Raw genomic sequence first — 26,062 nt, forward strand, 5'->3', positions numbered from 1 at the left:
ATTCTCGCATTGTGCTCCCTTTGCTAAGGCAACCAGGAGTTCACCGAGAGGACAAATTTTCTATCCCATTAATTGTTTTTTTTAGAGGAGCAGACTGACCCTTCAAACCCTTGACCTTTAAAGACAGTATTCTTTTTAATCCGGCACTTGGACCTAAATGTCTCTTCCCCCCTCCCTCTCTCTCGATCTCCCGGTGTCTCTCACACACGAATTTATCTGCTCTGGCCACAAAGGAGAGTGCAGCCCAAAACGCTGGAAGTGGAAGTGTGTCAATATTTCAAAGAAAGAGCAAATCACCTCGGAGTCAATTTGCTGTCCGCAGGGAACGCCACTCGGTTAACCCCGGCACCCAGCTCCCCTCCACCCACCAAGAAGAATGCTCCTCTTCCAAGATCCCCCTCCTCGTTTCTCCTGCAAGCTCTTGCTATACCTGGTGTTTCATTACATGAGGAGCTGAACTGTGACAAGCGCCTTGTGGTATTTAATAACCAGGGCCATCCTGCATTGGGGGATTACGCAATGCTAGGATTTTTTGGTTTGCTTGCTTGGTTGGTTTTTAAAATTTTTTTTATTATTTCTCTTTTTTCTTTCTTTCTTTTTTTTTTTTTTCCCCCCAGGGTGCTTGCAGTCCCAGGTCTTCTTGCCCCGTGTTTGTAAACGAGAAGGGGTGGGGGGAGCCCTCACACAGGCGGAGATCCTGACAGGCTTGCCGTGAAACTCCAGCTCTCCCCGGCCCCCCCGTCTCGCGTCGGGGCCGTATTCGGGCAGCCCGGGCTCGCCCGCCGTTCCCGCACCTCCGCCCGAGCCGGCCGGGCGGCGCGGCCGCGGGACCCGCACGTCACGTCCCCGAGGAGGCGGAGGCTCTTGCCATGTCCGCAGCCTCATGGCCTGGCCGGGCCGCGGCGGGGTGGGACTCCGGGGTGTCGCTCCAGGGCTGTCCCCTCCAGCGGGGCCCTGCGCGGGCGCCCAAGCCCTGCCCACGCGGGTCCCGGTGGGGTCGGGGCTCCCCGCGTGGGCAGGGGGAGCTCCGCGGCCGCCTCCCTCCGGCCCCGGGCAGCCCTACTGGCTCCGCCCGGGCCCGCGGACAGGCAGCACTCACCCGAGGAAGACGGCCCGTGGAATGCCGCCCTGATGCTCTCCCGTCCCCCTGCCAGCAGAGCACAGAGCCCCCTCCCCGCTGCAGACAATGACGATCTGGGTTCTACTGATTCATCTGGCGGGGGAAGGAGGGTGTAAAGCTGACCCAGCTCGCTGTGCAGAACGGGACAAACCCTTGTTAATAACGCCCCAGAGCTCTCCCTGGAAACTGAGGAGCTGTCAAAGGCAGTAGAGATTAGGGGACCCAAGTACGAGCATCCCTGCCCTCTCAGATAAAGGTGTTGCGTCTGTTCTGGGGGAGATATTGAAATTTTAATCTTTAGGGTCACGTGACTCATTAAATAATTAATGCAGATAGTCAGGAATGGATTTGTGGCCGTCAGTCCTCACTAGGAGTGATTCTCTCAGAAGTGAAACTCAACTCCTTATTACTGGAGTTTGTCTTTCTTTCTTTCTTTCTTTTTCTTTCTTTCTCTCTTTCTCTCTTTCTTTCTTTCTTTCTTTCCTTCTTTCCTTCTTTCCTTCTTTCTTTCTTTCCTTCTTTCCTTCTTTCCTTCTTTCTTTCTTTCTCTTTCTCTTTCTTTCTCTTTCTTTCTTTCTTTTTTCTTTTTTTTTCCCTCTTAAAAAAACCCCCACCTGATTTATCTTGAAAGATTCTAAACTTCTTAAGCAAGCAATAGGGTCTGTGTTGGTAAGTAGGTAGTGTGTATTTCTAGCTTGATGACTTTAATTGTTTGTGCTTGCTTTGTCTGCTGAGCATTTGCTTAACAAGTTTAATATTTAGAAATGTTAAATCTTTGTTTTAGCTGCCTTGTGGTCACATTACGGCTTTTAGTGATTAAGTGTTACGGAGGCAAACACACTTGATAATGTTCTAATTCACACTGTGGAAGGCTGGGTGCCACAGTGCAGGAGGACCTGCTTTGTTCAATTTTCTTGGCTATAATAAATCACCGTCTCTTAATACAGGGCCAAAAAAGCAATGGAAAGGCAGTGAGCATTGCAAAGGAAAAGTCATGGGCGAATTTCTCAACGACTCATTAGTCTGAACGATTTATGTACGAACTTACAGTGCTGCAATGAATATTAGAGTTTGGGATAACAACAAATTTTTAAAAAGTCATAGTTTTCGTAAAGTGCTTTATTGCTACTTAGCAACTCTTTCAAGAAACAGCATACTTTAAAGGACCGTGGCAGTGTAAAATATGGTAGCGTGACCTAATAGCTCCAAAATAAATAACAGAAAGTCGCTGGCACCATTTTCAGGTACACGCTCCATATTTAACACGAGTGGGACAGCCCAGTCACGGCACGCTTGATCGATGATTATTGCTGTTTGTAACATGATTATTGATTACGGATCAAAACAGCTAAGGTATGACTTTGAGCCTAAAATGCCAGGGGGTTCCCCCTGCACTGAAGCCGAGTGGAAGGAAAGGTAGAGCTTAGGATAACTACAGGAAGCAGCGCCGGGCTCCGTGATTGCAGTTCGAACTTTCCATTTTTTTTTGTGTTTGCCAGTAGATTTTAACAGTCAGCACTCGGAAATTTATGAGACAGCAATAAACAGTTTAGTAGGCTATTATTGCATGATTTTATGTGGACTGGAGTTCAACACCAAATTTAAAATTATTAGTGTAATTATGGAACTACTAAATTACCAAAGCAAAGTATCTGCTGGAAAAGTTCTCCCAAGACAGACTTAATATTTCCAGGGCTCAGATAACACCCTTCAGCAAGAACGGTGTTATTTAATTATTAGCATTTACATTTACTGACGATTGTAAGATGCATTAGATGGGTTTTATTAGCAAGACTGAATACAGGGGTAGATTACTATGTGTGACAAATTCATATGTAAAAGTGATTCAGTAAGTAGCATGCAAATAATCTGACTATTGTCTTTTTGGACTGTGCAATAGTGTTTATTTTAGGGGAAAAGAAGCAGCCCGATTTTTTCCCCTCTGTCAATGGCTTTCAGTGATGTTGGTTTTTTTCGTTGATTTTTTTTTTCCCCCAAGCATTTGGGCCCGATCCCGCTTCACTGAGGTCAATTGTTAGTCTTTTACTGAGCTTGCGGTGGCAGGATTGGGCCCCGGCTAACCGTTTGAATAAAAGCCCAACCACAATACGCCCCGCATTTAAACTGGAACCCTTTCCGAGTTTAATTCAGCAGAGATGAACACCACGACTTGTGTTTAATGTCTGTTCTTGATTAAATGATCCTAAACAAAGGTTTCCCAGAGGAAAATAAAGCAGACGTTCATGTAACAAGAGTTAGGAATGACAATATTTCCAAACACTTGGAGACAGAAGGCATAGCTGTCTACGGGGGAAAAAAAAAAATTAGGAAAAAACCCCAACCAAAACAACGGCACGCTTTTATTTCTCAGCTCCCCGTGCTCTTCACCCGGGTGGGAATCCACGTTCCTCGCGGGAGCCCGAGTCCTCTCCGTCCCCTCCCGCCCCTCTCCGGGCTCTCCCAGCGCACCCTGCAAACCATGTATTGCCAATGAAGGAGCAAAATACCTCCCCCTGCACTCCCCGGTAAGGCACTGTTTGTTGCTTGTTTGCAGGGAGCCCCGAAACGAAGCCGCTCGGCCAGGGCGGTGGAAGAAGCTGGGAGCGCCTCAGCCCAACCCTGCGCAGCTGGAGGAGGTAAGAGCCGGGCAGCGGCCGCTGCTTTTGTGCCCGTGGCAGCTGTAAGAATGCGATTTGCCTGGTACCTGCATGAAGAACAAGACTGCTGGAATGAGATTTTGTTGTTGTTGCGATAAATATTTAACCTAGCTGGAATTTTTTTTTCTGGATTGGCTCTATTCATCTTCCATGGGTGGTGAATGCGCGTGTCTGGGCAGACAAAGAAGTGTACGGGACCTGAGTGATCGCCATCCTTATAAAGGCATTGGGGACAGGAAGGATGCAAAGTCATTTGAAGAGCGAAAGAGTTAGAAAATTTCTTTGTCCGTTCTTAGCTCCTTCCGAAATCAAAGGCACCAGGCGAGGGAGAGAGGGTTGGAGCCAATTCGGTGTTGAATGGCTGCTTATCGCGGCTTGTCTGTTCGCCTCCTCCTCGAGGAGTTCCGCAGCCAGTCCTGCAAACGAGAAGTGCGTGTGGGGATGTTAGAAAACCTGATTTTTGTCTGCGTGCATACAACAGAATGGCTCGCGAATAAATTTCGGGTATTTGTCCGTCCTGGCCTGCTTTGCACTCAGTGGAGGTCGGTGTCTGGTGGTTCGGAGTTGCTGAAGTCCTTGATGCGCTTGGTCCTTTGGCAGGAGAAAAGAAATGCTTTCCATAGTGACAATGTTTTTATGTCGGCCGTCGAGAGGGGAGGATTACATAGAATTAGCTCAAATTCCTGCTAGATTTACCTGCTTCTTTTTGGATGTTGATGTACAATTAGTGTATTTTACTACCTTTTAAAAGCGGCCATAAATTACAGGACTACAAGGGCTCTTTGTGTTGGCTTAATGAGCTGCTTAAATCTTAACTACAAAAAGGCGCTGCAAATGTCTATTCACGCTTGTGTTCGGAAATTGAAAGCGAAAACACGGTGCGAAGGAACCTTCCTCCGGTGGCATGTACCCACAACATTGCGGGCAGAGATATTTGGGATTCCTTAACGGACCCAACACCGGCAGACTCAGCTGACTCTGAGCAGAGCTTCTCACACAAGGGCACAGTCGATAACGCTGCTCTTTTTATCTACTTGGAAATGATCAAAGACCAACTTTATCAGACGCACGGATGTAGGTAAACAGCTCTGCGTCCCAGCAGATTGCAAATCTTTCGAGGTAGCGAGGAAATAAGTACTTAAATCGTACGGATGATTCCCATTTCATCTCCACACGGGAGTGATAGGCACACCTCTTACCAACTGGCATAAAAGTAAACTTGAAGCACAGTAAAAATTCTAAATCTAATTATACTGGAGATAACTTTAAATAGCATTAATGCTAAGAGTGGCTATTAATACCAGAACGGGCACAAAGGGTCTCCCTTAATGAAGGCACGTTATGAACTCAGATCTGTTTGTTGTTACTGAGGCCGGAATTTAAACTCAGCTCGAAGCCATGTGTATAAAGCACAGAAAAATCAGTAGCAGACCTACTGATAAACTCCACATTTTTCTACTAGAAACAGTCTTTCGGGTCTCCAAATCATCAAGGTAATAAAACACAACGTTGAGTGTCCAGGAACAGGAGCAAAGCAATAAATGGGGTGGTGAGGAAAGTTTAGCTCCTGCGACTCGCAAGATCATTTGAATTTGTATCTGAAAACTCGTGATCACGCTACTAGAGCAAGGAAAACTTTCTCCAAATTCGGCGGAAGGGAATAATTTTCAGCTGCAATTCAGGACAACACAAAGTTAGGCAGACTCCCCCTTCTGCCTTCCCAAAGCACACTCTGTGAAAGGTATTCACACGTCAAGAAGTTACTTTTCTTAAGAATTAATTAGTTTCCCCACTATAAACACCAAGTTAATTGTTAAACAGTAGTTTTAGGATTAACTTGACCATTAATACTAATAAAGATGTTCACAGAAACAGGGTTTGAAGCCAATAGCCACAGCTAGCGTTAAGGCATTTCAGATGACTTATGATTGTGATTTATTGCTTTTGTAGTTTCTATTTGCTCAAGACTGTAACTTCTAAAGCCATCTTTCTACTTTTGACGCAAAGCAGTCGATAACTTTTTACAACAGCCCCAAGAAAGACTTGCTTTGCTTTTTTCAACATCTGCTCCATTCCCCATTAATTTCAGTTTCATTGTTGCAGAAGAACTTCTCTATGTGTTTCTTCTATGGGATGTAAACACACCAAATTTAAAAGAACTGCGAATCCATCTCAAGCAAGTATCAGCCTTGGCTTACAATAAGTATGAGAGCTGTGGAGTTACCAAGCATGCTGATAGTTATAGATTCGGGCATGCCGAGTGTGCCTAATGCCCTCTCTTTTTAAAAAAATCTGTAGTTTTTATTCCAGTTCCTAGTGAGGGATAATATATGTATACCCTGGTCCTAGCTTAGTCACTTCCATATGAAAAATTGCAAAGTTTTCTCCTGCTGTAACGTCATGCTGACTTTGCTGCAATGCCACTACTCTACACTGTTACTAATGGGTTTACATTCCAGTGGCCCGCTTCTACAATCCAGGCGAGAGTGTAACAAGACTTGGCCATAACACTAAAAGTCACCTTTAAAAAGAAAACTCCTTCCATTCTGTTCAATGAAGTGCAGGTGAAACAGTAAGAGGGGATATGTAGTTAGCTTCTTTGAGCTCATGGGAGATGGTGGAAAGATTTAGGCAAGGGTGTGTAGATGATGATGCACAATGCTGGACTCGCAGAACTGAACCAGGAGCACGCTAAAAGCGTGAACTATCTGATTTACTTTGACTCCTTCCAGAAAAGTTGTATGAGTGAAGGGTTTCTTTCGTTTGTTTAGCTTATTGTGTCAATAGCACAAGTTAAACAATCTTACAGGGAGGATGTGATGGGTTCACACACAGGCAAAGCTGCCTGGCTCAGGGGCCACATACAACTTTGCTTTTTCCTTTTTTTTCTTAATTTTTTCCCCTTAGGCAAAGAGCTCCCCCTCCCCAATTCTTTTTTTTTTTCCCAACGTTAGAAACCTATAATTTTGTGCATCACTCAAACTAGCTGTATAGGAAATGCGTAAGCACAGGTTTAACAGCAAGGTCCCAAAAGATTTTGCAAAATTCAGAGGCACGCCAGTGAAGGAAGGTGTATTCTTCATAGTGTGTTACGAGGACAAAAATCAACTAGCCTCTTAGAAGAGACTCTTTTTTGCCTTTGTCAGGTAATTATAGGTCTTTTTAGTTTCTACAGGAGCCCTGATGTAGCGTGTGGGAGTTGAGCAAGCCCTGTACAATGGCAGAGTAGAGGCAGCTGGGGGTGGGGGGAAGGCTGATAATCGTCCCGTTTAGAAGGGGGCTGGAAATAATAGCATTAAGATTTGGGCTTTCTTCGGGGCTTGCAGAGGACATGCAACGTGGAGCAGAGTGGCGGGCCCGGGGAGCAAATGCCGGTTAATTAGGCTAAGTATCAAAGTGCAGCGTTATAAGAATTCTTCTTACCTTCCAATGGGCTTTGTGTAAAGAAATATTGGTGTGGGAGGAAAGAGAATCAGACCAATCTCGCCCCATAGTCATCTGCATCTCTTAGATTTTTTTTCCCCTCCCTTAAAACTCTTCTTTAACATATTGGGTTAAGGCTTTAAAAAGCGAAGGCTCGCGCTAAGAAACCCTGTTCCTTCAATGATTCCCTATTTCAAATAAAAGGATTTAAGTTGACGTATGACCACGTGAGCACATAATACAGCGCATTATTGTGGCATTTGGAGTGGAGACCCGGTCTGGCTCCGTCTGCGATTACGCTTTTCCAGTTTCTGTTCAGAGCAAGCACTGCTTTCTATTATTTTTTTTTTTTTTCTCCTGCCCCCATCACCGTCCCCACAAGAGCTGGCTATTTCGCTGACAGCTTTCGTTCCTTATGGAAAGGTTATTGTCGAGTCGAGAGGACGAAATGCTTCGTTAGAAAGGATGGATTTTATTTTAAGGTATTTCCGTTGATTGTTCATTTATGTGGTGAGTTATTGCTGTTCGAGGCAAAGGTCAGTAGCAGGGGCTGGAGTGAGTGCGTGTGTGTGCGTGCGGGTGTGTGTGCACCCGGAGCCAGGCTGCTTCCCCCTTTGTTTCAATTTGCTGTGGTAAATATTCAACTCTACCCTCGCAGCGAGCTGAGCAGGGAGAGTTTGCTTCTTTATTTATTTTTCTCCATAGAGATCCCACACTGCTGTTGATGGCCAGCTGCCTCTGCTACAGCCCCTCGATTGCCATCTTACCATTATTTATGACCGGCTAGAGATAGGAAGCCTCTCTTATTGTCGTGTTTGAATATTTTCCCCCTTAATTTTATTCTATTGTTTTCTCTGTGTGTTTGTGTGTTTATTTATTTATGTATTAGAGCAAGTCGGAGAAAACGATGTGGGGGGTGTGTGATGCTCCTCGGTCGGGGTCGTGCTCGAGTGTGCGGCGATGGTTGTTGTTTCATGGGTGTTTGTTCGGCCGCTGCCGCTCCGTAAATCGATGACTGTGCGATCGTGCTGCCATTTTATTTATGATGCTTTAGTGGTACTTTGTTTATTGTGCGAAGAGCGCTGCATGAGTGCTCAGCTCTATGGCAAAGCTTCCCCTTCCCAAATGAGCCAAGGCGCTCCTTTTTATTTCTCCGTGGTGAGAAGGAGCTGAACCAAGAGCCAGCCACGGCTTCTAACAATAAATCAGTCTTGAAAATGTGGGGGTTTATTCTGTCTCTCTGAATGGGGATCTGGATGGAGAGAATAAAAAGGAGAGGAGTGGAAAGTATCTTCTAGGAGAGCATATACTAGTCCTAAATCCATATCCATGCCGTCGCTTACATAAATATATATATATATCCATATATATAAATATGTAAGTATTTGCATATACTTATCAATATGAATGAATAGATATGTATGAAGGACGTACTTTAAATGACAAAAATGAAAGATTACCTTGCTATCCAAAGAGAGCAAAATGCTATATGAAACCCTATTTCCCTGGTGTGCCCCGGCATTGGGAAATGTTGGAGCACAGGGACTCGCTTTCCTCCAGGTCGCTCCATGCCTCTCGCCTATTCCTGTTGAACCATTTTCTGTCCAGTTACACGCTGTTTGTAATTGCTCGTCTTCTAAGGGGTCAGAAAGAGAGGGAAAGAAGAAGAAAAGTGGCCGATGATAAAAACTCCGCTGAGAGCACCAAAAAAAAGGTTATTTCCACTTGGAGATATTCGCGGCCATTCTGCAGAGACCTTCGGGGTTATGTTTGGGATGGTCTCACATTTTCCTGCTCTTTAAAGCCGCTCTCAAAGCAGAACTGACCCAAATAAATTTTATTTCCCCTTCTCGCCATGCTGAAGCATGGTGTTTCTCTCTTCAACAAGGGAAGGAGAGCTCTTTCGCTCCCATCTGTATGTCTAAAAGGCAAGACTGGCATTGCCGTATTTTGAAATGGGCCAAAACGTGCCTCAAAAATAAAATCCAAGCTTTAATTGCAGCTAAATTACTTGGCAGCCTTTCCTCTGATTTATGACCCAGTTTGGATGCATATTGACCCAGTTAAAATGCTCATAAATAATACAGTCCTGCTCTAGAGTAAAAAGAAGAGTTCTGGAGGAGAGGGGGATTTCGGCGAGTTATGTAAATAACTTCAGTCTGTTGAGCAAATAGCAAAGAGTGCATCGCCTCTCTAGTGTTAGAAAATATAAACAAAAATTTAGATTGACCACGGCTTGCTTCGATTGTCCAGTCCTTCTCTAATTCAGTTGATATCCCCTTCTTACACTCTAACGACTTGGACAGGGACCACTTCCAGAATTGTCCCACTTCTCCCTCAACTCCCTGCCTTGCTATTTCATCCCTAAGAGATCCCCCAGAACCAGCCTTGAATTATGGTGCTGCCTGCTTCCATTTCGGGGCATCCAAGGACAAGGCGCTTTACAGGCATTATTTTATTCGGAAAATAGTAATTCGGGGGAGGTGGGGGGAGGGAGGGGAGGGAGTGCCACAGAGTGGGACTCTTCGGGGAGAAAAGGCAGTCATTTCTGACTCAGAAATCAGCCCCAAACACTGCCCGTCCCTCCCCGAGCTAAGCCCTATCTCTCTCAGCGGAATGGAGCAGAAAGAAAATATTCGGCCTCTGGGAGGGAAAGACAGATAAAAGCAGCGGGGATCTGTGCGTTGGGACACTTATCCCGACATCATAGGAGACATTTAAAAAAATAATCATCTTCTCATGTTTAAAATTACCTCTTTGGGGAGAGAGGGGGCGTGGGGAAATGGGACTAATTGGAGAAATCTCGCAAAATACTCTTTGCAGGCAGTAAGATGAATGGAAGAAACACTTCAATATTCCTATGAACCACTTCGGTTCTCACAATTGAAGTCCTTACATATCCTTTCATTTCTAAAAAACCTCCCCCCGCTTCCCGTTCCCCGTTCTTAAATACAGACATTTAGTCAGAATATCCCGCTGGAGATGGTTCCCAAGTTGAAACGCCCTCTCAGGAAAAACTCGTCCAGCTTTCGGCGGGGATCCCCAAACCCGGCAGGCTCCACGGTGTTCGTAGGTTTCGGCAGTCCCCATCTTTTCCCTCCCTGTCCAAATCCTCCTCGCCGGTCCGGGGGGCTCCGTCGGGGCGCAGCGCTGCCTCTCAGTATTTGGCCGGGCAAGTGGGCGAATGGCAGATCAGCAGTTTCAGAAGAAAGTGTGGGGTTGATTATTGACTAAAAAGAGTTTTTGTTGGTTTTTTTTTTTTTTCCTTCCAAAGCAACATTCACAGGATTGTTTGAAGCAAAACGCATACGAAGGATTTTTGCCTCTTCTCTCCTCCTACGCTGGCCGCTTCCCCTTTCATGTGGTGCCTTCTCACTTATGCCATAAGGAGCAAGTGTTTTCTGTTTTAGTGCTCTGTTTACAGCTTTGGTGCACGAAGTCATAAATCTTGCATAGCCATAAATGACAAAAACCATTGGTATGCGTAAGAGGCCACCCCAGCCTTATAGTGCTTTTTATTTCTCGCTTCCCCCTCGCTTTGTTTGTATTTAAAGATGACGCTGGGTTCCCTCGTGCTTTAAACGGACTAGTTATATTTATAATGCCTTAATTAACGAAGTAACGTCAAATTTACACCTAGATTTTATTCGCAGGCTCTGCTTAATGCACGGAGCCCACAGCCCCGTTACCGTCTGCCAGACGGGCAGGGTCTGCAACTTTGTTTAAGTTCTCGTTTGCACGGTCGCTGCCGTGTTTCTGTTGCAGGAAACTGGGGGGACACCACCACCCCCAAACCCCGTGGCGCTGAGGAAAGAGGCGAGCGCCTTCCCCAGCTGTGCCGCGGAAAGAAGGAGAAGGCGAACTGAGAGGCCCCGGGCCCGCGTCCACGCGGGGCTCCCGCCCACGCGTCCCCACGGGGTGCTGCGGGCACCCCGACCCGTCTGTGCAGCACATGTCTGTGTGTGAGCGCCTCTGTGCCCGTCCCGGGCGCTGGGGATATTTGAGGGGGGCAGGGGGTGTCTGTGTGTACATCTGTGTGTGTGTGCGCTCACGCATGCATGAGTTAATAATTAGTAACTCTAATGATTTCCAGCGTGGCTCTGAAAGCATTGCCCAGAGCGGGGATCCTGGTGGGCTTCGGTTGGCCCTCCGGACCCAGCCCCGGCTCTCCGGGCTTTGCTCCCCTCCCCGGGACTCAGCCGGGGCTGTGCGGGGCTCCCGGCCGTGGGGAGAGGCAGAGGGGCTATTCTGCAGCTGCCCCCCAGGCCCATCGGTAAGAGGGACAAACTCAACCCCCCACAGCAGCACCCTGGAGGCTGGTGAGAACGACCCTTTGTGAGCGCCGTTTGTCTTCATTAGCATAATTTTCCTGGGCTTCGGTGACGCCCGGGTGCGGGGGGGCCGCACTCCTTCACTGCCGTGCTCCTGCGCTCCCTCCCCAGCCCCCACCCTGCCCCATGCTTCCCCAGGGGGGGAGGCACGAGTAGTGGTAGAGTTTTTTTGGTTTTTTCCTTTTTTCCCCCCCTCCACTCCCCCCCCCCTCCTCCTTTCCTCTCTCTTCTTCCCTTCCCAGAGCAGCCCTGGGAAACAACCCCGTTCTCCGTGCCCCGCACAGGGGGAGCCCGGTACGCCGGGGACCGGCTCGGGGTAGGGTGCGCAGCCTGAAGTGCCAGGGGAGCGGGGTAGGCGGGTGTCCGGAGCCACCGACCCCATCCTGTGCGGAGCAGGACTCGCCCCTCCCGGCCGGGGGGTGCCGGGTGCGGATGAGCTGAGCCGGTGCCCACCCCGCGGCCACAGGGATCGAGCTGGGGCAGACAGCCCCTGCTCTCTGGGTTGTGTCGCCTGCAAAAAAAAAAAAAAAAAGAGAGAGAGAGAGAGCGAGCATGCTGGCTTCCGCCTCAGTCGTCAGAAGTTAAGGTAAGCAGGCCACAAATACGCTGCTATCAGTCGTGAATGGCGGAGTTTATGTCCCAGTGATTTATGACCGTAGACTTAAATGTCGGTTCAAGAAGAGTTCACAAGCTGGGGCTTCCTTCCAGGCAGTGACTGATACCCTTACACTTCGTGTTCAGGCAGCTCTCTCTCCTCTCTTCCCCCCACCCCCCACCTTCTCTCAACTTTGTCTTTATCTTTCAGGAAATCTTTCAGGGGGGCTGCCTGGTTTTTCGTCCTAGAGTCAGAGTTTGGGGCTCGGTTGGGAGTTACAGGACAAATACCTGGTGTGCTTGGGAAGGGGGGAAGCACAGGGAAGCAGAGGGTGGGAGAGAGCTGAAGTGGTGAGTGGGGGAAACCAAGCGGACTTGCCTCCCCAAGCAACTTTCATCTGCTGTCTCTGGGCTGTCTGGGTTGGGGGGAGAGAAGTTGGTAAAGTGCAGAGCTGTGTACTGCACAAAACGAGATGGAGCCGATAAAACAGGCATTGGAAAGATTGGGGGCCCATGTGTGTTTGTAAGACCTGTCTTTTTGTCTTCGAAGGGGAGAGGAGAGCTCTTCCCATCCCAGGCACCGGCTGGGGTGGTAAACCCACCTCCTCTCCCCTCTCCCGTTAGGACGCTATCGTGATCGTTATCGCTCTTAATCCCGCTATTCCCACTTTCTCCTGGAATGACCGGGCGTTCCTCAGGTTACCCTCGCTCCTCTATAACTTTGTAGGAAGTGATTAACTCGGCGAACCCGAACTCGGGATCTGATTTTTTTTTTTTTTACTTGCTGGCAGACGGCCGAGGCTCCAATAATATTTTGCCTTCCAAGTAAAGTTGCCTATTGTCTGCAGGCCGGCAGCTACGGGAGCAGCCACCCCGAATCCTCGCTCCACGCTGCCCGTCCTGCCAGCGCTACAAAACTTCGCAGCAGCCGAAGGAAGGTGAAATGTTTGGTGTCGCGGTCATGAAAGGCGGGTGCCTTTGTGAAATCACCCCTGGCTGATTGTTTCCTCCTTCTCCTCTGGTAGTGGTGTCTATCGTCTCTCTTTCAAAGGAATTGAGAAAAATCACACCAGGCCTCGATAGCACAGGGAAGGAGAGGCGAGGAGCTGGAAATTGTTTGTGCGCCTCAGATCTCCATCGGCTTATTAGCTTAATAGCATCCCAAGAGCTTGATTAGTGCAATAACAGGGTAACCGCCCTGCTGTAGGTGTGTTACCTTCATTTTGTTACGATCTAACAAAGGGAATACAGTTTTCTAAGAACTTGTATAACTTGAAAGGCGTAGAATGAGCTCGTTTGGTGCATGTGTTGTGTAAGGCTTTTCGCCCCTAAGCATTTGTCCTCGTTAGATGTTTTGGGGGGGAAATATCCAGCTGCTTAAGTACAAGGAAAGTGGTAAAAGAAAAGAGGCTCTTCTGATCTGAAAAGACGTGGTTATTTGCCAGCGAGGGGGTAGGGGGACGGTGAGTAACACACTTCAATTTCGGAGAACAATGTGAGTGCGTGTGGAAATACCTCCTGGATCGGAGGTTACGCACAGGTCTCCTCTCTCATTAATATGGGCAATTCTTTAATTGGTTATTTTCAGGCAGGTGACGAAGTAGACTTTAAATGGGTGAGTGGGAATCCCAGAAAGAAAGGAGGATGGGTGACAAAAAAAAAAAAGGGGAGGGGCGGGGGAAGGGATTCGCCCGGGCAGGAGAAGCATTCTCTGAGTTTGTGTCCACCCTCTCCCCAGCCAAGTGACCCTCATACATCAAATTACATAGCAGTTTCCAAGACAGAACCTATTATCGCTAAGTTGGAAGGAAAGTTCAAGCCGTGGTCATGGAGATGAACGCTGGTTTTTCAGGTTTCTGGTGTGTTTTTTTCCCCCAATCCATCATGTTTTAACAGGTAGGATCTGGCTGATTCCACGAAAAGTTAGTGTCTTGAAAACAACTGCTGAAAAAACCAAACCGACGACCGCCCCTGCTGGTCCCGCTGAAGGGGCTTTGCGCGGCACCGGGTTCAGTTGAGGCTCCAGACCCACTCACGAGTGGGAGGCAGGCTCGGGGGCTCCGTGGGGTGGCCCAAGCCGAGTTCCGGGACCGAGAGGTAGCCGCTGCGGGCGGCGGGCGGGGCTCGCCCGGGCAGAAACCGCTGCTGCCAGGGTGCGTGACCTGGGCGGCTCGGGGTGGTGTGCGGGCACGGAGGGGAGAAGGTGCCGGCTTTGTTTATTTTCCTATCGAGCGTTTCACAGACAAGCCAAAATCCATCACTTGGGTTCGGGGTGTTTAAATATCCCTTCCTAGGAAACCTTTCTACCCCGCTCCTGCCCCCTGCCACACGTAGACGGGAACCATCTCATATATTTCTTTGAAGTTGTATGAAGAGCCTTAACCAGGGGAGAACGGCTAAAAATAAAACAACGCTGGTTAAAGGAGAGGGTTTGATCTTAGAGTTGGACTAAAGTAACAGCCCAGCCCCTTCGCATTACTGATTCCTCGATCACCCTTATCTCTGAAACCGGTATTAAAACAGCCTCTTGGTGACAAATGATCAACCCTCTTGCTCTGTTCCTTAAGAAGAAAGAAATAATAAAAAAAAAACCAAACCTAGAAAGCCCCTATCCCAGTGCAGCAAAGCACATATTTGTAGATGCCAGTAAGTCCAGGCAGCTTTTATATCGAAATGCTCCACGCCTGAGGCCAAGTCATGCTGCTAAATATTGCTGACCACTTTTTCTTTTATGGCTTTCATGTCACTTAGCTATTGAAAGTAAGATGGATTTGTACCATTTCTTCACCCTGCTCTGCTCTCCCCACACCCCAGGTCTGCCCGGAGAGGCCATTGGAGGAAGAGCGCCACGTGACAGAGGGGTGCCAATGTTATTCTCCAAGGGTGTCAAGACCCTGTCAGTTTGCGAAATAAATATTGGGAAACAACGAAATGCAAAAAGCGACCTACTACGACAGCTCTGCAATCTATGGTGCCTACCCCTACCAAGGAGCAAATGGTTTCACTTATAATGTGAGTCAGCAACAATATCCTCCATCTTCATCACTTGTGGAAACTGAGTACCACCGCCCCGCGTGCTCCCTCCAGTCCCCCGGCAGCTCTGTGTCCCACCACAAGGCCAATGACATCAGTGAGAGTTGCATGAGGACCCTCCCCAGCCAGACTCTCCAGCCCCCCAGCCTCGCTGACCCACAGGCTCCACCGCAGCCACCTCCAGCCCAGCAGTCACAACCTCCACCTCCGTCCTCCACCTCACCATCTCAAAATGCCAGCAGCAACCCTGCCCCGGCCAACCCCACCAAGAGCCCAGCTCTTAACTCACCCACCGTGTCCAAACAGATATTCCCGTGGATGAAAGAGTCTCGGCAAAACACAAAGCAGAAAAACAGCAGTTCCAGTTCAGGTATGAAATGTGTTCCCCTTCTCCCTGGGTATTTCTGGGCTGACTATGCATCCTGTGGGGAGGAGGGCTGTCGTACCCACCTTCACTTTAGGGAGGGGAGGATGGGGGTTTTTTTACCCTCTGAGTTGACCCCATGAAACTTTTGGAACGGGCTTGCCATCACTCAGCTTATTCACTGAGAGGAGCTCAGTGTAAAAAACACCCCATGCAAAACTTTCCCAGCCTTGCAGAATGGGTCTGAATTGACTTTGCTTCCTAGTGGCAGAACCACTTGTGCCCTCCAGCATCTATCATATTTCCTAGGTAATCCCCCCTTCAGTAAATCATGTCAGTGCGGAGCAGCCCAGGCCTCAAGCCAGAGGCTTGTCCCGAGTACTTTGTTGGCATGGTGCTGTTAGATTAATAAGACAGTGACCTATCTCTGCTGAAGTGTAACGGGAATAAAATAGCTCATAATCATGTGCAGGCAGGATCAATGCCCTGCATGCAGTCAGAACCTCTTCCTATTTTAATAAGCTGATTGGCAAAGTTACAAGCCTGGTAAACAAAAGTGATTCTGGAGTGCTATAAACTTCAGGCCATAAAACATTATTTGAGGGATGGAAGTGTATATCAATGCTTTTATTACTCAAGGAAACCCAAACTGATAACACCAGTGCTAGCTCCAATGCCCAGAAGTTGGGCTTATTCTGACTTCTTTTTCACTTAAATGTGCCTTGGAAATAGAGTTCAAAACTTTAGCATGTGTTCTGCCAGTCTGCTTTTTAAAGCTGTGGTAACACTGCTGTTTACAGTCTTCCATATGATGTATTTATTTTATTAAAAAGCAGCAACATTTAAATATATCTCCATGCCTATATGCAAGCCTAGGTACTGTATGTTCTTCTTTATATATATTATTCTTCCCAATCACTACCATCTGCTTATATTACGCTATATATTTGATATGATAAAAACCATTATACTGACAGTTCTATATTTATTTGTTAAAATTTTATATTGTGGATACCTAACTTTCAGGTATTTGTAGCTGATGTATATATATACATACATGGGTTTTCAGAAAAGAGGGTTTTAGGTCTTTACAGCAATAGAGAACAGCTAGTTTTTGAAGACCCTGGTCCCACTATGTCAGCAGAGCCACAAGTTCACCTTCAGAGTTTGTAAACCTCACTGTGTTTCCCTGAACCCTCCTTGCTCCTCTACACCAAGCTCAAGACGTGTTGCATGCTGTCACTCTTAAGGGAAGCACGTGTAGTCATATAGTGACATTAACGAGGTGAAGGAAGTCTTCTGAGTCTTGTAGTTTGGCGCGACTGAGCTCGCGCCATGGGGGAGGACTCGCTGCACGCATGGGCATCCATCTTGCCTTTGGGAGCCAAACTCTCCAGGCGCTGGTGTTGTTGGCCATTTTCTCGTGTTGCCATGTGTAGGTTCGCCATGCTGATTGTGTTCTTTGTGTGATTTACATAGGTGAGAGTTGTGCTGGTGATAAAAGCCCTCCAGGGCAAGCCTCCTCTAAGCGAGCCCGTACAGCTTACACAAGTGCCCAGCTGGTAGAACTGGAAAAGGAGTTCCACTTCAATAGGTACCTTTGCAGGCCACGAAGGGTAGAAATGGCTAATTTGCTCAATCTCACAGAAAGACAGATCAAAATCTGGTTTCAAAACCGCAGAATGAAATACAAAAAGGATCAGAAGGGCAAGGGTATGATGACCTCTTCAGGAGGACAGTCCCCAAGCAGAAGCCCTGTCCCTCCAGCTGCTGGGGGATATCTAAACTCTATGCATTCTTTAGTAAACAGTGTCCCCTACGAGCCCCAGTCGCCTCCACCATTTAACAAGCCTCATCAAAACACCTATGGCATCCCTGCATCGTATACTGCTCCTCTTAATAACTGCCCACCTCCTCAAAAGAGATACACGGGGACAGCAGCTGTGACACCTGAATATGATACTCATCCTCTTCAAGGCAACGGTTATGGGAATCCACATATACAGGGAAGCCCCGTCTATGTAGGGGGCAACTACGTGGAGACCATGACCAATTCTGGGCCTTCCATCTTTGGTCTAACTCATCTCCCTCATCCTCCCTCTGCCAACATGGACTACAGCGGGGCTGGGCCAATGGCCAACAATCACCACCATGGACCTTGTGATCCACATCCAACATACACAGACCTTACTGCTCACCATCCTTCTCAGGGAAGAATTCAGGAAGCGCCCAAACTCACTCATCTGTAAGAGACAGGAGTCACTAAGAGGAACACACCAAGCCCCCAAGTTTTGGAAAGTACTCATCCCTTCCCTTCTCTCTCCTCTCCCCAACATGTGCCCTCCCCTTCCCTTCTCGTTTCTTTTGTTCGTTTTGGTTTGTTTTGTTTCCTTTCGTAAAAGCGTTTTCTAGTTTATGTGACGTAGCAATATTTGTTGCTTGAATTGCTCTATAGTTTCACTAGTGGATATTTATCTTCTTGAACTGTAGCCTTGTGTCTCACTTTGGGAGTATGCAGAGGCTTTATACTTTACCTTCTACACTTTTATCAAAACAGGGTATATGAACAAATTTTCTATAAAAGGAATTCTTAAATGTGAATTTGTTCGTACATGATTGATCCCACGGGGAAGCAATTTTTTTTATTGCACTTCTTTTAAATAGCAAGAAAGACATCAAAAGCGCTTGGACAGGGACTCCCTGGACAATTATTGATACGTGTAAGTCTTTCAATGTGTGTATGCTGGTGAACATTCAGATTTATTTATATTTTTTTTTCGCAAACATTGAATAATCTAAGTGTTTAAAATTTTATTTATCCCCATTTGTTCATATTTATATATATATTAAAAAATCTGTACCCTGAATATTCAGGAGGCCATATATTAGATGGCATATCGGCACGCGTTAGAAATATCATTTGAAAGGAAACTATTAACTCCTTTTATTAAAAATAGTGATAATAATGATGATGACGATGCAATAAAATCTGGGAAAAAAGATCACGGTTTGAATATTTTATGCTTGTGACATCCAGCTAGGCAAAAAGTGTGTGAAGCTGAAAAGGCTAGATTTGTTTTGAAAGTTATACATTCCTTGCTGCTCACGTTCTGGAAAAAAAAAATAAAGTTTTTATTCTGAATAATAAAGAGTTAAGAACATGTTCTTCGCAGCGGAGGGGAATGAAGAGCCCTTCATGACGTGGGGAGCTAGGAAACCCGTCTATAAACTTACACTAGGATCTGCTCGCCCACCCGAAGGGCCCCGCGATGCCTTTTCAGCATTTCATAGGCAGGGAGAGAGATTTTTCTTTTCCTCTCTCTCTCTCGCTCTGTTTTTTTTTCCTTTCTTCCAGCAGGGGAGGTTTCAGGGCCCGCGGCGGCCGCCTCCTCCCGCACCCGCTGCGCGGTGCCCGGCGGGCGCGGATCGCCCCCTCCCCGCGGAGCAGCGCCGGGAGGACAGCCGAGGGTGTGGGCGTCCCAGCGTGTGTGTGAAGCACACGGCACCGGAGCGCAGGATAAAGGCCCGCGTGGGTGCGGAGGGGCCTCCCGGGCGCTGGGCTGGCGCCCTGAGCCGGGCGGCGGGGGCTGCGGAGCCCCTCAGCACTGGGGAGCAGGGTGGCAGAGCAGGGTCTGGCCGAGCCGCGAATGCGCTGGTGGGGGGGGTGGATGCGCGCACCGCTGCTCCTTCCACCCGCTACCCGCGCCGTTTTCCCCTTTTCCTTTAAGAAGTGGATTTTACCTTTTCCTTTCCCTATGTTTCCCCCCCGAATTAATATTTTTTTATATTTTACTGGGGCTTGTTTCATTCTTGCTGAGCCGCCTTTCCTCCCACGGCAGCCTGAAGGTGTGGGGGAGGGGAGCCTTGTGCTCCGTTTCTTCCCGCGGGGGTGGTGTGGATGTGTGTGTGGGTGCTTGTGTCGGAGGGGGGGACACGGTACTGTAGAAGGGCGACGGTCCCGGCCCCAAACGGGCACCCGTAGGGGTCTCCGGTCCGAATTGGCTCGAGGTAGAACGTAGAAACCCACAAGCTTGCGCTAAAATCCGGTTTTTATTCCTTTCAGGCAAAATGTCTGTAAGTTTTAGATTGAAACTTGAAAGATAAATCAAAACGGACCTTAATAGACTAGGTAAAATATACCCCTGCACGTTTATAAAGACATATTCCTATGCTGTGTAGATAATAACGCACGCTGTTCACCATCTGTATCTTTTAGAGCCCAGAAAAAAAATTGTCGCCATTTTGGTCTCATGCTGAAATATTATTAATCTTTGGGCTTTACTTTGTTCCCAGAACCATCCTTGCCTGATGCTGAAACGTTGTCATGCACCCGTGAATCTATACAGAGCTTTTCTGCATAAATAGATAAAGCATGCCCAGTCAAAGAAAAGGATAGCAAATAGATTTATGCCGTGCTGTTTATTGTATATATAGACATGTAACCGTGGAAGGAAAGGCTATGTAGGCTAATATTTTTCACTGAAACCTGATTATTACCCAATACAGACCGACGACTGATTATTATTTTTGTAGGCGAAGGAACCATTTTTGCAACATTGCAAGACAATGCTCGTTTCAAAGGAGCGCCCGTATAAAATTCAAGCCGCCCCCCCACCTCTCGGATCAGTTAGGTTAGATACAACAAAAGGTAACGGTATAGTCACGATACTTACTGTGTGGTTCCTTTAGCACCACGAATTACATTTAGAAAAATGTTCAAATGGAAGGAAGTTGGCGTTTTACTCCCCTCCCACCCTGAAGAAAGAAAAATACAGGGGATTTTCCCCTCTTCTTTCCATAAACCGTATTCAATCCTCTCTTCAGAGCCTGTAGGTTGCAAATAAGAATTTGTAATTTTGCATTTAAGATTCGTCCGATTAAAAGATCCCCCTGGAGGCAGCAGTAATTGATTTTCCCAAGAATTTCGCGTCCTCTCTGCAAAGGTTTTGTTCCAGGTGGTTTTTGTATTAGACTGACCACAAGAAACAAATGTGCAGAATAGAGACACCCACACAGGTTTTACTCACAAAGCCTGGTTAAAATCCAGACCTCTCTCTTTATTATTTGTCATCCTGCTGTTAATCCCAATATTTTCCAGAGGGGAAAAAAAGAAATCAGAGAAAAGAAAAAGAAAAGCCCGACCCCAACGTAGGCACCAAGAAGCAAAATAAAACCGGACTTTTCCCACAAGCAGCCCAGTCCTCTGCCAGAATATTTTAAAAGCAGCTTTTTTCCTTGTTTACTTGCGTTTCTTGCTCTGCCTCTTTTCACGGCCACATTTGATCTTGGAAAGAGCAAGAAGCTTTAAATGTGTTCTTAAGGGCCAGTAGCTGTCAAACCTTTTGGCGGCCAAGATTGATCGCGGGCAGACACCACCAGAGCTTTGTTTGGACTAAAAGCAAGAAAATTAAACCCCTTGCATTTTCCAACAGCATCGATATTTGTAAGGCATCCCTTTCGAGGGATTAAATGACAAGTCTCGTTCTATATTTTATTTAAACAAGCAACCACCAAAAAGCCCATTTAAAGCCTCCCGGCCCCTCCCCTCCCCCTCTCTCCAATGCCTTCGCAGATATGCTACATCTTGTGGGTGCATTAACTTAAAACCGATTTTTAAAATGCACTTCCTGCAGACTGGACGAAGACTGATCCACTGAGCGCTTGGGGTCTTGTTCTCTATTTTTTTTCCCCGTCTTTTTTTTTTTTTTTTTAAATATAATTACGAAGACGGTTGCCGACCCCTCTTTGGCAACTCCGAAAATAAAGCGAGACGGCACCTCATCGCGCTGGCGATGGCTCCTGGCTCCTGGACGATGCAGAGAGCGGCTGGGAAGCGCCTTCCCCCCGGCCCCCGGAGCACCCCACCCCGCCGTGCACCCCGGTCTCTGCGGGCAAACAAGCCCCAACCGGGCTGTCTAGGGCGGCTGTGACCATAGGATTCATCCGGTTGGTGATTGTGGCCATCATTGTCATCGCTCTCCCTGTCGCCTCAGTATAGTTGGAAAATTATGCCAAAAGCATCCAAATTCGGGACTTGCCTCGACCTGGCGGGGGTGACTGGAGGCAGCGGCGGCAAGAGCCAAGCATCGGAGGCGAGTGCCGTCTCTCAAGTCATAACCTCGCAGCATTTTCGCTCTGTCTGGCCCCTAGAAAACAAAACCGCTACCAGCCCATATATTTCCTGGTAATCGAAAATACTCACCAGACCCAGCCTACTACGGTTACTAAGCAAATTATGCCAGCAGACGGGAGTATCGTTTGCAAGCTAATGCACGGGATATATACTTTTTTTTAAGAGCCAACAGCCAGACTCGTTTGCAGCCTCGCGATTTGGCTCGCCCAGAGATGTTCTCCTAGGGTTATGTTTTACGGTCCAATCCCGGGAAGCCAACTGGAGAGGGAAGTCATGAAGCTCCAGGGCTGCTGCCTATGTGACTCTTCCCCTCGAAGTAAGGTTGCTGAGGAAGATCCTGATAAACAATGGCTCAGCACCGGCGACCAATTGTTCTCCGTACTGTACACCCGATAGCCACCAAAAAAAAAAAAAAAAAAAAAAAAAAAGAAAAGAAAAATAAAAGGAGGAAAAGAGGAAAAAAGGAAAAAAGAAAGAAAAAAATCGAACAAGAACACAAAGCCAAACAAATAAACAAACAAAAAATACAAAGGAGCTCATTGAGGCTGAGTCGGGAAGGAGAAACTAGTTTTGGAGGAAGTGCTATTCCTAAGAAAAAATCAAGACCCAGTGCTTCAGACTCCTGCCTGGGTGCAACTTCTTATGCGGGGGCCTGACGGTGTCAAAACTTTGAAGATTAATGGATTACTTTGTTAATGACTCAAGGCGTCAGATTGAGGTGCTTAAATGATTTGTGAGGTGCAAAGCGTTTTCCTGACAGTCCCAAACAATGAGAGAAGAGTGTGCGGGTGGATGCAAGGAAGGCAGCAGGCTGCAGGACAAGCAGCCACACACACACACACACACACATTCGCAGCCTCTCACACAAACATATCCACGCACACGCACCCTCCTCCCCACCCCCGATCATTTCGGATTAGGACGCCAAGGGGATAGATACTCGAGATATCATTTCCCCTTTTAAAAAAAGTGTAAATAAAGCCTTTCTGGCCCCCAATGAGGCGTTCCTTCCCGACTTTTTTGGATCAATCAAACAGACAGTGGCTTCTTTTGATTAAAGCCCAAATTGTCATTGGGCAGAGGCAATCATGTGACAGCCAATTCGGTCCAATTTCAACCTTGTCTCCATGAATTCAATAGTTTAATAGTAGCACGGTCCCCATACGGCTGTAATCAGTGAATTAGAAAAAAAACACCCCACCAGCGATCTTCTATGCTATATTTTTTTCTCCTCTCTCTCCTTTTTCCTGGGCCTTCCCCTCCCCCCGAGCCCCCTGAATCCGAGGGAACTTTTTCTCCGCGGGGGCTGCCAGTTGAAGGCCATGAATTTCGCATTTGAGCGAGAGATCGGTTTTATCAATAGCCAGCCATCGCTTGCTGAGTGCCTGACATCTTTTCCCCCTGTCGGTGATACATTTCAAAGTTCATCAATCAAGAACTCGACGCTTTCACACTCGACACTGATTCCTCCTCCTTTCGAGCAGACCATCCCCAGCCTGAACCCCGGCAGCCACCCTCGCCACAGCGGCGGCGGTCGCCCCAAGGCGAGCCCCCGCGGCCGCAGCAGCAGCCCGGGCCCCGCCGGCGCCCCGCCGCCCCCGGAGTACCCCTGGATGAAAGAGAAAAAGGCGTCCAAGCGATCCGCGCTGCCGCCCGCCTCGGCCTCCGCCTCAGCCGCTGGACCTGCCTGCCTCAGCCACAAAGGTCAGTCCAAAGACGTGCCGCCAGCCCCGCCGGGCCGCTATTTTGGCTCCCCGCATCCCCCCGGCTTCGCGGGGGGACGAGGCGGAGGGCGGGCGGGCGGGAAGGACGGAGCTGGCGGGGCTCGATGGAAACCCAAACTTTCCCCAAACTTGCCTAATGCGGGATGATTTATTTGAGTTGGAGCTGACCTCTCTTGTCTCGCCGTCCTAGAGTTAGGATATTTGACAGTAATGAAGAGTGATAGATTGCTCCCGCTCAGCTAAGCAGCTGATGCATTAATTATAAATTGCGGTATGGTTAATATAAAGTTTGCTCTGGTGTGGGGAGGTTGGGGAGCTGGAGGCAGCGATTTGGCAGAGGTGGCCGAGGGGCACGCAGCACCGGGCGCTCAGCAGTGCAACACAATGGGTTTACTGCATCCAAAGGCGGCCATTTTGTTGCAGTTGCTATTTTATGGTATATGGACATATAGATATAGACATATACATGCAGAGAGAGCACTCCCTCCACCCCCCCGGGATGCGATGTGCTGGGGTGCTGAAATTCAATCCGTGCATTTTGTTTTGTGTGTGTGTCCGTGTGTCTTTGCTTTCACTGCTCTGGCTGTGATGCTTTGGGGTGCGTGTGGTGGTGGTGTTTTTCTTTTTTTTTTTTCTTTCTTTTTTAACAGACCCCCTTGAAATCCCCGATAGCGGTAGCGGTGGATCTAGGCGCCTGAGGACGGCTTACACCAACACCCAGCTTTTGGAGCTAGAGAAAGAATTTCATTTCAACAAGTATCTCTGTAGACCAAGGAGGGTTGAGATTGCAGCCTTGCTGGATCTGACTGAGAGACAAGTCAAAGTCTGGTTCCAGAACAGGAGGATGAAGCACAAGAGACAGACCCAGTGCAAGGAGAATCAAAACAGCGAGGGGAAATTTAAGAACCTCGAGGACCCTGAAAAAGCGGTGGAGGAAGAGGAAGAGGAGGAGGAGGAGAAATCCCTCTTCGAGCAAGCCCTCAGCAACGTCTCCGGCGCTCTCCTGGAGCGGGAAGGCTACGCTTTCCAGCAGAATGCCCTCTCCCAGCAGCAGGCGCAGAATGCGCACAATGGCGAATCCCAAACTTTCCCCGTTTCGCCTTTAACGAGCAATGAGAAAAATCTGAAACATTTTCAACATCAGTCACCCACTGTTCAAAACTGCCTCTCAACAATGGCCCAGAACTGTGCAGCTGGCCTGAACAATGACAGTCCTGAGGCCCTAGATGTCCCTTCTTTACAGGACTTTAACGTTTTCTCCACAGATTCCTGCCTACAGCTTTCAGATGCAGTTTCCCCCAGTTTGCCAGGATCTCTGGACAGTCCTGTAGATATCTCTGCTGACAGTTTTGACTTTTTTACAGACACACTCACCACAATTGACTTGCAGCATCTGAATTACTAAGAAATTAAAGACATCCTCTCCAAGGGTCCTGCTTTCTCCTCCTTATTCTTCTTTATTTTTTTCCCCCCAGTGAATTAATTTTATTTTCCCCCTCCCTTCCCTCTTCAGTATTTTCTGTTTGTTACTTCCCTCTGATATGCCATTTTGCCGTTTCTTTTGAAGTTTTAGTTGTGTTCAATTTTAACCTAGCCACATTCTAGGTCCTTCTATGAAAGCAATATATGAGGTCTGTAAGAAAGTGATCGTATAGGAATGTATCTTCACTTTCTTTTTATTTTTGTATTACATTAGGATGCGTTGTCATAAGTATTTTTGGTAGAATAAATTCTTGTTTGCTACAAGGAGCTTTCTCTTTTTTCTTTCTCTTTCTCCTCTCTTTCTCTCTGCTTTCAAGATGGATAACATGACGGGCATCTCTCCCCATCTCTTCCACTACTAATTTGCCAATAAACAAAATTCAGTGTTCTAACAACGAGCAATTGCCCTTTTGGCAATTTAGGACATTCATTAGAGAGGAAAACTCGTTCGTTTTCTTTATTGTAAGGGTACTCACAAGGGAAAGAAAAACAGACTAAAGAAATTAAAATCGTTCACGGGTTTGATGGAGATTTGTTCCTTTTAATATATAAATGTGGCATCTTATCTCCGTGAGGATACAAAGCTTGGAAGTGGTGAGCTGTAACAAAAGCATGAACGAGGACTTTCTCTGTTACAGGCAGAACGTAAGAGAGACTCAGTAGGATAAGCGTCTCCTGCAGAAACCAGCTTGCTACATGAACGAAAGAAAAGGCGTTGTTTTGTTGTTTTTTGTTCCTTTTTAAAAAAAAAAAAAATCCTGTTTTTCTAAAAAGTAGTGCTTAGCAGCCAGCAAGATTTTTCAGAAAACGTGTCTTAAAAAATATCATAGCTCACAAAGAATGTGGTTGGTTACCTCTCACGTGCTGAGCAATCCAAGAAATCAGCCCTAGGAGGAGAGGAAATGGAGAAGTTAGTGCCTGTGAAATCAAAAGGGTGGGAGAAACGCAGGGGGAAGAAAAAGTATCTAGGGAGGAACCAGCCCCTCCACTCCATACTTTTCGGGGGCGGTGCGGGGGCAGACCCGAAGATATTTTCCTGTGTAAACCTTCTTGCGAGACGAGACTGATAACGAAAAGGGGAAACTCTGACTTTAAAGTTACATTATCCTCGCCCCCCCCTCTTCTGCTGGAGGCAGCAAAGACGGGCTTTCAGAAATCTCCACCAAATTGCCTGCCACCCGGCGTTGCCGAACCCCAAAGC

General features: G+C 47.5%; 2 protein-coding genes and 2 long non-coding RNA genes across 6 annotated transcripts in view; 2 read left to right on the forward strand and 2 right to left on the reverse strand.

Annotated features, from left to right (window-relative positions):
• The window catches only part of HOXA3 (homeobox A3), a 46,331-nt gene extending 27,660 nt beyond the window's left edge, over nucleotides 1–18,671 (forward strand). The window contains exons 3-5 of one of the 3 annotated variants that reach the window (XR_006018746.1): nucleotides 3,675–3,756; nucleotides 14,022–14,278; nucleotides 14,940–15,046. Coding sequence is in view for 2 of the 3 variants with exons in the window: in XM_042044469.1 (XP_041900403.1) it covers nucleotides 15,057–15,528; nucleotides 17,002–17,771 (1,242 nt within the window). In the remaining variant the exon portion in view is untranslated. Of the gene's footprint in view, nucleotides 1–3,674; nucleotides 3,757–11,717; nucleotides 14,279–14,939; nucleotides 15,529–17,001 lie in introns of those variants that run through there. The other 2 variants (XM_042044469.1, XM_042044470.1) reach the window with 2 other exon arrangements.
• LOC121672051 lies at nucleotides 7,556–9,463 on the reverse strand. Its single transcript, XR_006018748.1, has 2 exons — nucleotides 8,661–9,463; nucleotides 7,556–8,452 (listed from the first exon to the last, which is right to left on the reverse strand). It is a non-coding gene; the product is annotated as an uncharacterized LOC121672051 (long non-coding RNA).
• A 3,441-nt stretch (nucleotides 18,672–22,112) lies between the features above and the next one.
• HOXA2 (homeobox A2) lies at nucleotides 22,113–25,125 on the forward strand. Its single transcript, XM_042044471.1, has 2 exons — nucleotides 22,113–23,359; nucleotides 24,030–25,125. The coding sequence occupies exons 1-2, from the start codon at nucleotides 22,978–22,980 to the stop codon at nucleotides 24,782–24,784; spliced, it is 1,137 nt and encodes a 378-aa protein (XP_041900405.1). The 5' UTR covers nucleotides 22,113–22,977; the 3' UTR covers nucleotides 24,785–25,125.
• Nucleotides 25,126–25,252: 127 nt separating this feature from the next.
• Nucleotides 25,253–25,963, reverse strand: LOC121672050. The gene is made up of 2 exons (XR_006018747.1): nucleotides 25,716–25,963; nucleotides 25,253–25,553 (listed from the first exon to the last, which is right to left on the reverse strand). It is a non-coding gene; the product is annotated as an uncharacterized LOC121672050 (long non-coding RNA).
• Between the last annotated feature and the right edge of the window lie 99 nt (nucleotides 25,964–26,062).

The sequence above is a fragment of the Corvus kubaryi genome, unplaced genomic scaffold, assembly GCF_017639235.1.
Source record: "Corvus kubaryi isolate FWS band 111438036 unplaced genomic scaffold, C.kubaryi_AGA036_p1.0 37398, whole genome shotgun sequence".
Classification (NCBI taxonomy): domain Eukaryota; kingdom Metazoa; phylum Chordata; class Aves; order Passeriformes; family Corvidae; genus Corvus; species Corvus kubaryi.